General features: G+C 40.3%; 1 protein-coding gene across 4 annotated transcripts in view; it reads left to right on the top strand.

The window, feature by feature from the left end:
* Positions 1-11,766, top strand: part of MACROH2A1 (macroH2A.1 histone) — a 42,697-nt gene extending 30,931 nt beyond the window's left edge. For 2 of the 4 annotated variants that reach the window (XM_079320046.1, XM_079320045.1), the window contains exons 6-9: positions 524-614; positions 4,339-4,428; positions 7,467-7,641; positions 11,466-11,766. In XM_079320046.1, coding sequence (XP_079176172.1) covers positions 524-614; positions 4,339-4,428; positions 7,467-7,641; positions 11,466-11,631 — 522 coding nt within the window. In that variant the 3' untranslated portion in view covers positions 11,632-11,766. The remainder of the gene's footprint in view (positions 1-523; positions 615-4,338; positions 4,429-7,466; positions 7,642-11,465) is intronic. The other 2 variants (XM_079320044.1, XM_079320043.1) reach the window with 1 other exon arrangement.
* Positions 11,767-12,294: the final 528 nt, after the last annotated feature.

The raw sequence follows: 12,294 nt of genomic DNA, 5'->3' as shown, positions 1-12,294 counted from the left end.
ACCCTGGCTGCAAATACATAGTTTCCTACACGTGAAGAAAAGTAGCATTTTTAGAAACAGAATTATGAATGGTTTTACATATGAAAATCAGTGCCTGTCGGCTTATTAGTGCTGACAAAATGGAGAAACTTATTATTTTGTTTGGCTCAATGATCCTGAATTTCTCTTTTTTAAACAGATTCCATATTTAAATGTCATGCTCTGTGGGGAACTGGTTGTTCTAGGTTTCTGCAAAGTGAAATGGGGCATTAGCTGATTTTAAAACTTTGGAAATGATCTCATGTAATTGCTCTGACTTGTCATTTTAACATTTATTTGATCATGTCATACTCAATATTCCTCCTCCTGCTCCCTACACCCCTTTCTCTACACACACCTGCACACACAACTCAGCATACTCCTTTGGCGCAAGGTTTGGAGGCGCAAAGGTAGGAAAATATGGACGTTGGTACATGTGTAAATGTAGAGCCTGTGCTGGGTCTCTGTCCAACGTGGTTGATATACATCTGTTTACCTGTTGTAGTTGCAAGTTGTACAGGCTGACATTGCCACCATCGACAGTGATGCTGTCGTTCACCCGACAAACTCTGACTTCTACACCGGTGGTGAAGTAGGTAATGGCAAGTTCAGTGCTGCAGTTCGTATGTGTGTGCATGGTCGGTCAGCAGCCACCAGCTTGTTGTAGCTATGCAGATTTGCATTCATTTCTCACTTCCAGCAGTCCCGACTGATCATAAGCAGAGATGAACAATTGCAAACCTAGTGAGCGTTTTTTTGGTTTTTATTGCCAAATCGGCCTTTCAGAAGTAACAATGGAGTGCACCACCAAAATTGAAGCGCAGGAACAGTGTGCTAAATGCAGGCACATGACCAGGGAAAATGAATTACAGCATTGTTGGTTTGACATGTTAAGTGCCTGGTTTTTTGAATGTGGTTAGAGTCTTGATCTTTAGATTTCTAACCAATTCTAGTGCACCCTTTCCATGCCAAGTTTCAGATATTCACATCTGGATTCATGGGCTGGATCTAACCTGTCTGGATTCTCCAAACTCTTAAGATTATCCTTACAGACCTTCCTAGCCCTGCTCCATGGTTCTCATGCCCACAAGCCTGGGCTAGTGCTGCACACACATCAGTCACCTGAGCTACACAGATGAGAGAAGGCATGACAGAAAACAGGACAGACCTTTTAACTCAGCCATCTTAACTGTCCCCTGAGTAGCTCTTCTCCTAGCCTCTCTCTTACCCCTCTCACATACAGAATTTTGAAGGATTTTATAGAAGGGTAGGAGTACTTTGATTGAATTGCCTTGGTAATTTGAGAAGGCAAATCAGAATTTGGGCCAAATGCAGAAGTTGCTGGCAGTGTTTAAGAGCAAGTCTGATCCCAGCCTCTGTTCTGCATCTTGACCTCACCATCACTGTGAGGAGGGGCTCCCCCCATGCCTGAGGCCTTATTTTCAGTACTGACTTGGAGGGACACATGTCCTGTACCACCTGCTTTTTCTGAAAGGGCTGCTTGCTGAATAACAGGCAGAGAAATGTAGCTAGCTCTGGTCAGCCTGTTGGGGCAGAAGCACTGTGACTTTGCTGATTAAGTAATATGCAGAGTGTCATAGTAGCCTGTACCTGAAGAATATGCTTCCAAAATCTGTCAGACCCATTTAGCCAATGTGCCTGTCTCCTACCCTGTGACAAAGAAATGCTTTGCTACCCTGCAAAGAAAATTGTCTCTTGAAGCTGGGCTGCTCATTCCTTAGTGTAGGTTCCTATTGCCTCTGACTGCTGTAAGAAAGAATAGAAGTGCACAAATGCTTAGCTTCCAATGATTAACTTTTACCCATCTAAATTTTTTTTTTAATTTTTGTTGGTTTTTTCCCTAACAATTTAAATGTACTGGGGGCTTATCTTGAGAATTTTAGAGCCTAAATTTCTGCTAACACTGTTTTCAACACTGATACCAATGCCTGCTTGGAAAGCATGAGATAATGATCTTATTCTCATGGGAGTGACACATATTTATGCCTATGAGCAAATAAACTACTAACCTTGAAGCTGTGAAGCAAGACTTCCATAAAGAAACTTGCTAGTGTAGTGGAAAATGGGTAAATACAGTCTTGTCCTTTGCCAGATTAAGCTAATTTACGACATAGATGTCAAGTAAGATTTTAATATAAACCCTCACTATTAATCAGAAGAAGAGCATAATTGAGGAGTAAATGGAGAATATTTCACTCATTCACACCAAATATTACTTTTTCTCTTCTTTGTACCAGATCTGCAAGAAGAGAGCTCAATGGAATAAACTGACATGGTTGTTCATTGCTTTTAATTATAAATTAATTCCCAGTACAAGGGAAAAAGCTGATCCTTCTGGATTGAATTAAACCAAACTAGGCTAAATTCCATTAAATGCACAACAGCTTTGCAATGGCAAAGAAATGACCTACTTAATAGAACTTTGCTGTTTCTAGGTTCTGCACAAGGCTTAATTATGTTTCCCCTTGAAACAAGAGAAATTAAGGATTATGAATGTCATGGGTTTTAGGACTGATCAGAGTTCATGGACTCATGGGGAATATAACTGGCATATATATAAATATAAATAGAAATGATATGGAAATATATACAACAAGAATATAACCAGAATGCTAGAATGGAAGACTGTTTCATTCCCTCACCATCTCTTCTCAGAGTGATTTTATAAGACCCTGGAGTCAGTCCCATCTGCTGGATGGGCTCAGCAAAGGGCACAGGGTGTTGTGCTTCCAAGCATCTCAGTGCTGCTCTGGAACTCCTTCCCCAGCACTCTCCTAACACACCTCGTGGCCACAAATAAAGTCATTACTGTCTTTCCAAGAGATTGTAAGGTGATCCTCCCACTCAGTTGCACTAAGATAAGGAAATTAAAATTTCAGAAAATTCTTAGGAGTTTGGCTGAAGTATTTATATTTAAAAACTTAAATGAGCACAAACAGCAAATTACACTCTGACCTACACAGTGTGACCTTGCAATCCAGTTTTTGGCAAACCCTTTTATGAACTGGTTATGAAAAAAGCCAAAGAAAAGGCATAGCTTTTGTAATTGTCCTCAGCTTTTGTACCCCAAAAGCAATAAACTCCCACTAACAAAATAGACTCAGGGTCACAGATCCAGTTTTTGAATGGAAAACAAATGCATTGTTTTTAACTTTTCCATTCAGAAGAAATTTAGCAAAACAAAACAAAAGCAGTCTTCTTAATTCCTAGAGCTATAATCTGATTTAGTAACTTGAGTCTTGGAGGAGGAACTCTGCTTCCTGGAGCATATAGTATGTGCACTTCCATCAGAAATTGCATTTTTTTTCTTTCTTCATCAGTGGAAGTAAGGGGTGTCACCAAATAAATGTCTAGATCTTCAGAGATCCTAGTTCTGGATTTTTGGAAATCAGTTTTCAAAGCAATCTTTCAAATCAGAGCCTTTATGATATTACTGCTTTTTACTTATCTACCTTTACAATTAATATGCACCGTGCAAAATTATGTGGGATGCCTATCTAGTTAGGAAAATGCTTTCTTGGGCTGTTTTTTCTTTTGTTAATATTTAAAACTAGAGCTGCAAAATAAGATCTAAACCATTTAGTGATGGACTGCCTTTGTAAACAGCATACCTTTTGGTTGCCCTGACACACTGCACAGCTCTTCTCCCAGAATGACTTTGCCAGTTCCTTAGTTGTAGTTAGAGAAGTTCATTGGAGGAATGTGTTCCTTAGAGATTCTCCTTATTTCTGAGGCTCTTCCTCTTGGTTAAAGGTGGCTCAACAAGCTGGGCAGTTACCAAGTAAAGCAGCCCGCTGCACTCACGAGACTGTTTCATTCCTGGGGCCACCTGTTGGGGTCAGGGACCAAGATCAGGTGAGTTTCAAATTCTTATTGTGGCAAATGGCTCTTTAAAACAATTTGTAAGAGAAGAGGGGAAATGAATCCTAGGGGAAGGAATTATGAACCTTCAACCGCTGTTGAGCTAGCACATTCTTCTGGAACATTTCACACTAAGAGAAGGAAGGAGGTAGGGATGTCATGTCAGGTGTTTTTTGACAGTAAAGTCAAGTCTGAAAATCTTAGCAAGGGATACCAGCGTGAGGTTTTTGGGTTGTTAGGGTTGTCTTCTTGTTCTTTCTGTCGTTGTTGTTGTTGTTTTTAATGACTAGCTAATTCTCAAGTCCCAAAAGGTTTAGATCTTACTTTGCAGTCCCCAAAAAATATTTGGGCAGAAAACTCTAGAGTGACGTAACAAAATTAATGACGAGTGACATGTCTGCTTAGATCAGAGGAGTAAACTAACAATTCTCTGTTCAGGGAGCACTTTGGAAAAGAAGGGTGGCAAGGAGTTTGTGGAAGCCGTCATTGAGCTGCGCAAGAAGAACGGCCCGTTGGACATCGCCGGAGGTGAGGACCCCGCCAGAGCTCTGCCTCGGGCTGGCTCACTGTGCCCAGCTCCTCCTGCAGCAGCACTGGGGCTCTGCTGCCTGCAGGCAGCTCCCCAGGGCTGTGTGTTTGTGTTCTCCACAGTTAAACTGCACACATTGCATCTTAAGTAACCTTTACCAAAGCCCCTGGGAAATGGGCGGTGCTGTAGTGTTACAGTAAGGCCAGGCTGTTCACAGGTACGTGCATGCACACGCAGTGTTGATCACTAAGGACACAGTTCAGAAAAGCAATTAATGAGATGCTTATTTTTGAGTCTGTTAAACATCTGCTTTGCTGAAATGCTGCTGACTTTCAGTGAACTTAAGCATGTGCTTAAAGTTCAGCATCTGCTTGGGTACTTAGTTTAATCAGTGCCAAAATCATCACTATAAAAGCTTACGACTTTCTGATGCCTAGTTATCAAAATTTATGTAATATCAGAGAAAAATCTACTATGTGAGTAATAAAGTTTGATAATGGCAATATATTATTTTAGACCATCTGTGAAATTGCTGATCCATGTTGTTCATATAGAAGGCTGATTCTGCCATCTGTGTTTATGCTATAAAAATAAATACAGTGTGCACAGTTTTGTAAACGAATCCTAACTACAGCCGAAGGGGAGATGTAAGAATTCAGCTCTGACAGGAAAAATTACAACTGTTTACTTCTACAGCTTAATACTTTGGGGGTTTCTCCCTTGCTTTTGAAAAATTTTAATAAGTTTTTCTTGGAATTTTTGTTCTGCAAAAATATGCAGAATCAATGACTCACTTTTTTCTTTTTACTAACTTCTGTAAAGATTTCTTACCAGCCCAGACCAAACTGCTCCAAGTAGGTGGCAAATTGAAAAGAAAAGTTTCTTTTTCTCAGCTGTTAGTGCATCCCTCAGACCTGGGGGTTGCTTGGCAGTTTTATTCTAGGGCAGCTCTGCACTACATTGGGATAAGCTGGCTGTTAGGGACTTGTTGGAGGGCTCTAGAACAGAACTAATACATGCATTTTTCAATCCTACATATCCCCAGTTTTCAGATTTCTCAGTTCTTCCCTTTAATCTACCCATCATCAGAATGCTTACCTAAAATGTGACTAGCACAGAATAAGTCCATAGTTGGCTTTCTCTTTCTTGCTTCCCATTTCAGTGCATTTGCATTTGAAGTAAGGGACAGCTGCTCTTGGTAATGAACAGTTGTCCTCATCAGAATCCTAATGAGTTAATTAGTGACTACCCTGAAAAACACTCCCTGAGAAATATTAAAGTTGGTCATGTGTATCAATACAATATTTTATTCTTTCAGGATGAGGATGATATCCACATTTCATATCTGACTAGAGATATGTCAGCTGCTTTTAATAGATTTTTCTTGGATTTATGATACATTCTGAATCTGCCAACATTTTAGTTGCACATTATGACAAATTAACATTGCCTAACACTAAGGCTATTCAACATGTTGGGACTCTGCAAACCCATAAGGACATAAATGCATGTGCTTCCATTGTCCTTCAAAATGTTCTAGTTAACCCCTGGTCAGGATCCATATGACAAAGTCTATTTTCTCTTTCCTGCAGCAGCCAGGAGATGGTATCCATATGTGATGATCATGTAATAAAAGAGTTACTTTTACTATACTTAAATAGCAAAATGCCTCATGTACATTCCAGAATGGAACAGAGGATTTCAGACCTCTATGCACCTTTGCAAAACAACTTTTTAAATTTAAAAAACTTAGTGTTATTTTATTATGGTTTTATTATGGTTTTGTGAAGACATAAGCTGCCATTTTATCCCTACACTTTTGTGGGGTGTTTTAGGGGCTGACTCACTGTATGCTCTTGTGAGATTTAACATAGATGTTTTTCTTCCCTCAGCTTGTGATTAGGGTAGTTTGCTTCCCTTCCCCCTTTATTTTTTTTTTTTTAACAAACTGAAGTTAAAACTTTTTCTTTGCAACCACAGCCCAGTGAGTTCAGAAATGACAGAGATCCTCTTACCCTGGTTTCTGGCAGGCAGAGCACAGTCTGTTGTTGCTCTATGATGGGAAGTGGTGAACCCAAAACGTGCTCTCCTGCAGGAAAGGAGGCCTCTCATCTGGAGAATCCCTGCCTGTCAGCAGTTTGTAGGCAGGGTCTGATGCATATTCTTAGTCCCCACATGTCCATGGTAATATTATTATGATGATAAGGTATGATTAGCATAGTAAAAATTCTTCATTTCTTTATACACACAAAGTGTGTCCACAAACAGTGTGAATCAAGCACTGCAAATCTGTAAATGCATCTTCTCCACCCCTCTGCCAAGAATGTGATGAAAGAGAGAAACTAAGCCCAGCATTGTTCAAGTGATCTTGGGTGACCCATACACAGAAAAGCTAAAATAAGGCCAGGCCCAAAGTCTTGAAATCACACAAAATGTCTTCATTATAGTTATTCAGAGACAAAGCTGGAAAGAAAGCCACAATCTTAATTCACCTCTTTTCTATCCTTCCTTTGGGGTTTGCAGAGCACTAGTAGCTCTGAACTGCTCCACTTTGGGCTGGGGTGTGATCAGGAGCCAGCTGAACACACTGTACATTTAGCAGGAGAAGCTGAAGGTCACTGGAGTCATAACTCCTTGTCCCTGTCCAGCATCCTGGTATTTACTGTATCTCTGCAGTAAACCCAACCAAAGCAAGATCATCCCTTGTCTGGGTTGGGGTTCTAACAGATACTGCCCTTCTCCTTACCCAGTCCTCAGTATAAATGTGCTTCCTTTGATGTCAGCCATGAATTCTTGCTCTCTCTTAAATAAGCTCGATCCTAGCTATGATTTATAAATTATCACAGCAAAATGCAGCTGGAAATGGAAAACACAAAGTCTCTAATCATGTTATATTTTTAAGGCTGTGATTTGTAATCTAAAACATTCTCAGGGGCTAAAGGAATGTCTGTTGATTGTGTGCTATTTTAATCACATGTACACTCCTTTAATCCTAAAGAGAGGAAAGTAATTATGTTTAATTTTCAATTCTTCCTAGCTGTTGTCAGTGCTGGCCATGGACTGCCTGCAAAATTTGTGATCCACTGTAACAGCCCTGGCTGGGGCTCAGACAAATGTGAGGAGCTGCTGGAAAAGACAGTGAAGAACTGCTTGGCTCTGGCTGATGAGAAGAAGCTGAAATCCATTGCCTTTCCTTCCATTGGCAGTGGCAGGTAAGGCTGTCAGGGAGCCTGATGCCAAACAGGTCACATTCTCTAAGTGCCATCTGATGTTCCAGTCCCTTCCCATCTACAAAACACATTGATACAATGCTGCCTTTTTCTCTTCCTTGTTTGAATCAGTTCCCTAAAAGAAGAGTTTCTTCTAGGTTTGTTCAGGTAGTGCATGGAGCCTGCAGTGTTTTCCTGAGTTTAGTTTAGTGTTGGCAGATCTCAGTGATCCCTGCAAATCTTAAAGCATGCAAATGGGATGAAGGGCATAAAATGAACTTGCAAGATAATATTAAAAGATTTCGTTCAGATTATCAGTTCATTCATATAAACAGGAAATGTGGAAAAGAACATGAAGAAAAGGAGTCTCTTTTGCCTGATTTTAGTGGGTAATGAAACTTACCTGTGAAATTTACCTGTGTTAAGATGGCCAGAAGACATGGCTTAGTGTTTGTTTAAGCAGCAAACCAAAAATGCTTTGATTCTCAGGATTTGCAGAGTCACTTCAAGCTTTCATCCAAAATCCATAAGCTGAATTCCATGCAGTTTACATCATGGGACTATTTGATTAAAAAAAAAAAAAAGACCTTAAAAACCCTTGCCAAGGTCTTTGAAAGCCTCAGTCTAAGGTTCAGGTCTTTGGCTCCATACAGTGTGCTCAGTGCCTTTGAAAGTTGGATCGTGTTCTTAAGAGTCTCAGTCCAGACTGACTGCACCTTTAGTCTGAGGCTCCTGGATTGGGGTGCAGGGGGAAGTTGGGAACACCTGGCCCTCACTGATGGCTCAGTAGGAAAACCAAGGGCCAAATCTAGGCTGAATTGCACAGTTGTGTCTCTTAACCCTGAACAACTGACTCTCTTGAGTTTGCCATGAAAGATGTTGGCTGGTGTACAACAAGAATATTCTTCCCATTGTGCTGTGTTGCAACACTAGATTAATTCTTGCATATTCTGTGGCCTAGGGCAGAAAACAGTATTTGAGGTTTTGGGTGAATGACAATAAATAAAAGTTTCATTAGGATGCTAAATTTAAGCACCTTGCATCATACAAATCTCCAGCTAAGGTTAATTTGCATAGGTGTCATTTTAAGGAGATAACTTGAGAAAACTTTTATATAACGAGAGAAATAGAACAGAGGGTTCATAGTAACCCATTGGATTAGCTGTCAGGATCACAGGCTGGTCAGTACAAAGAGAAGCTCTGAATCCCTCTGAGAGGAACTCTATTCCCCCATGGATATGGAGAGTGCAGAATGACTGTGGAATTGATTATGTAAAAGTGGGACTACGTAGAATATCTTCCACACAGCCCTGTCTTTTCTGGATAGCTCCCAGCAGAGAACCATTCCCAGCCCTTATTGTGAAGTAGGTGATTGGTACTGGAAGATGATGAAGCATTGAACAATCCTCAGGATTCACATTCTGTTGTGAAATCTGGTTACTGACAGGCAGGATTTGGGGCAGGTTCTCCACTCAGCATATACATGTCATTCTTACTTGAGCCAGTTGAAGTGGTGCTTTTAAAAGATGGAGAGGAATCAAAAGGCCTTTGGTAATATATGAGGTTATGCATTTTTCCCTTTTTCTTTCCTTAATTAGAGATACTCGAGCATAAGTTAATTTTGGATAGAACATAATATATTTTGACAATAGTCTCTACTTGTTTTTATGAAGTCAAAATCATTAAAAAAAGAAAAAAGTAAAACTTTAAAAGACAGCAAATGCCAAAGACACCACATGTATGCAGCTGTTCTAGTACAGGCATCTGTCAAGCAGACATCACCCAATAAACCCACATAAACAGTTTCATTCTCTTTTATAGTTAAGGAATGGGATTACATGAGGGCAGTTCAAATAAATCATGAGGGGAATTAAAATAGCATACTTGTAGCATTCATTGGGCCAGATGCTCAGCTACAGCCAACTTATGGAAAGCACAACTTGGGTGCTGTTCAGAGGTAGCCTGGAGTTCAGTCTGGTAGGGCCAGCAGGAGAAAAGGGAAAGGAGAGTTAGGAGGAAAAAAAAAAAGCATCCTCTGAGAAAGGATTTCATTCTGAGGCTCTGACTTTGATCTGAATTGACACTGGTTTGGTTAAAGTCCCAAATTGCCTTTTCACAAGAATTTAACTCAGACCTATAGATCAATGCTTAAGACTTCTTTTTCTTGCAGCCCATAGATGACCATCAGGCCAGCACCTTCCTGCTAATTTTGCTGCTCCCTTTTGTTTCTTTTGGGAGAGGTGTCCTGAGCAATGGATTGTTACCAGCTTGCCTGGCACTGTGCCTTCCTTTCACCAGGCCACTCTTCTTTCATGTGGCCTGCCAGAGCACTTGGGAGTTGTGTGACTTCAGAGCCCCTGAGAACACTTCAGAAACAGTGTATGTCTGCATTTTGCTGCTGCCCTGCATGCCAATTCAGGAGCAACATTCCTGGAAGATCTCTGCTGTATGCCAGGATGCAGCATTCATAAGTAACCTGCTCAGTGTGGAGGCTGCTGACTCCTAAGCAGCTCCTGTGTCAAAACTGCTCTCAGTTATTAACTCCTCACACAGCTGATTGCCCCTGAGCAGCTCATTTGGCTTTAGAATAGTATGAGCTTGGTGCACAATGCTGTGTCCTTTTTTTTTTTTTCTTCAATAGAAGAAAAAATCAGGCATTTTCAGAAAAGAAGAAGCAGTGTAAGCTATTTCATGCCATCATTTTTGGAATACTACAAACATTATCTTCAAGAAACCGTGTCTAATATCACATTACATACAGGACTGACACAGAATTGCTAAGAATGTTTTTTGGTAAGGCAATATGCATCAAGTGAGCCATGACACAGGCAGTTGCCCTTCACATTTGGTGTGTTGCAGCACAGAATAAGAGGGAGATTACAACAGCATTTTACTACCAGTGTGGTGCTTCAGTGAGAAAGTGCTGAGAAATGCTCACCTGTGAGATCCAGAGGTAGATTTAGCCCAGCTTCTTTGAACTGCTGTTCAGGTGATGTTCAACAGGCTCTTTTTCAGGTTCTTTTTGGGTGCTACTCATAAGAGAGTGGTCATGTCCCATCACCTTCAAACTGATTATGGGGAAGGGCTCAGAACTGGGCAGGGTCAAACCACTGGGTGAGTAGCAGTACTTCAGTGGTAACACAGCAACAGAGTTCAGGCCACATTCCAAGCAGTAACCAGGTGTAATTCCAGGAGTTTGCCATGACCTATAAAATTCAGGTCATAAAATTCAAGTCATAGCTTTGTTCTACTTGTACTTGACTTCTTTTAAGATTAGATGAATCTTTCAGACAAGGATTCTTAGATTAAAATGTGAAGTTTATAAGAAAGGTTGTCAGGTTAGGTCCTGTAAAATCCTGTGCTTAGTTACCATTAGTAGTGGTAAGACTGTATTGTACTTCGGGTCTTTTCATATTTCATATTCTGTATCAAGTTCTCTGTCCCTTTTTACGTCTCTTTAACAGTTGCTTTGCTTCCAGGACAGGTTTAATTTTGCAGCTCCAACACATACACTGCTTTCCAGAACACAGCAGGCTCTGTACTTACCTGTTAAATGAGAATAATTGACCCATCAGGTATCATGAGGTTCAACCTGTCAGTGGGTGTAGACTCTGTATTAATATTTTCTTCTGTTTGAGCATTTTAAGTCTTGCCTAAATCAGCAAGTTTGTAGCTTCTAATTCAGATTGTGAACCCTGGCTTTGCAGCTTTATTTACGGTGAGGTGTTGGAGAAAAGCTGGAACCTTCACTGGGAGGTTAAACCATCAAAAGTTGGTTCAGCAAGTCTTGATTTTCTTCCTTTTTTTTTTTTCCTCTCTCCTTCTAGAAATGGCTTCCCAAAGCAAACAGCTGCTCAGCTGATCCTGAAAGCCATCTCCAGCTATTTTGTGTCAACAATGTCCTCTTCAATCAAGACTGTGTACTTCGTGCTCTTTGACAGTGAGAGTATAGGGATATATGTGCAGGAAATGGCCAAACTAGATGCCAACTAAGCCTAGAAAGCTGCAGTACCATCCCCCCTTCCACCCATCAGCATCCCCAAATCCTTAACTCATTGTGAGGCAGAGCATCCCTTATTTTAAATTTCGCTCATCTAGGGAAATAAAGGTGAGGGTTTTGTTGTTTTGTTTTGGAATTTTTTGTTTGTTTCGTTTTTCTTCTCTAAACTGTTTTATGTTGGCACTGATAGTTGGCATTAGTGCTCTTAATGCACTGTTTTACCAGGCATTGTCTGAAGTTTGTGTAATCTAGAAGATTTTATAGTTTTATTTTAATGAAGTATGAATTGAAGCAGGAAGCTGTTAGGAGTATGTAGTCTTTTACTTGTGAAAGAAACAGGCCAACCCTATTTTGTAACTGTGTTGTGGTGCTTTATCAATACATCAAGTGGCGTTCCTTTCATTTTTTAAAAGAACAGATGCTATAAACCTAATTTGTGTTTGTTTATTGTCTTAATGATTCTGGAAAAAAAATACAGAAACCCTGTTGTCCTTAATTATATTTACAATTTTGAAACTGTGTGAATTGATTTAGTAAAATGTTTGAACTGTTGCTCTTGGTACACTTGGATTGATTTTTCCCTTAAGGCTTTATTTTTTAAGTTCTGAAAAGTTGTCTGTGAGAGGGATGAGAGCAGATCACAATCAGTGCCCTGG

The sequence above is a fragment of the Erithacus rubecula genome (genome assembly GCF_903797595.1).
Source record: "Erithacus rubecula genome assembly, chromosome: 16".
Lineage (NCBI taxonomy): Eukaryota > Metazoa > Chordata > Aves > Passeriformes > Muscicapidae > Erithacus > Erithacus rubecula.
Note: the sequence above shows the minus strand (reverse complement) of the source record. Positions and strands in the feature narration are given on the sequence as shown.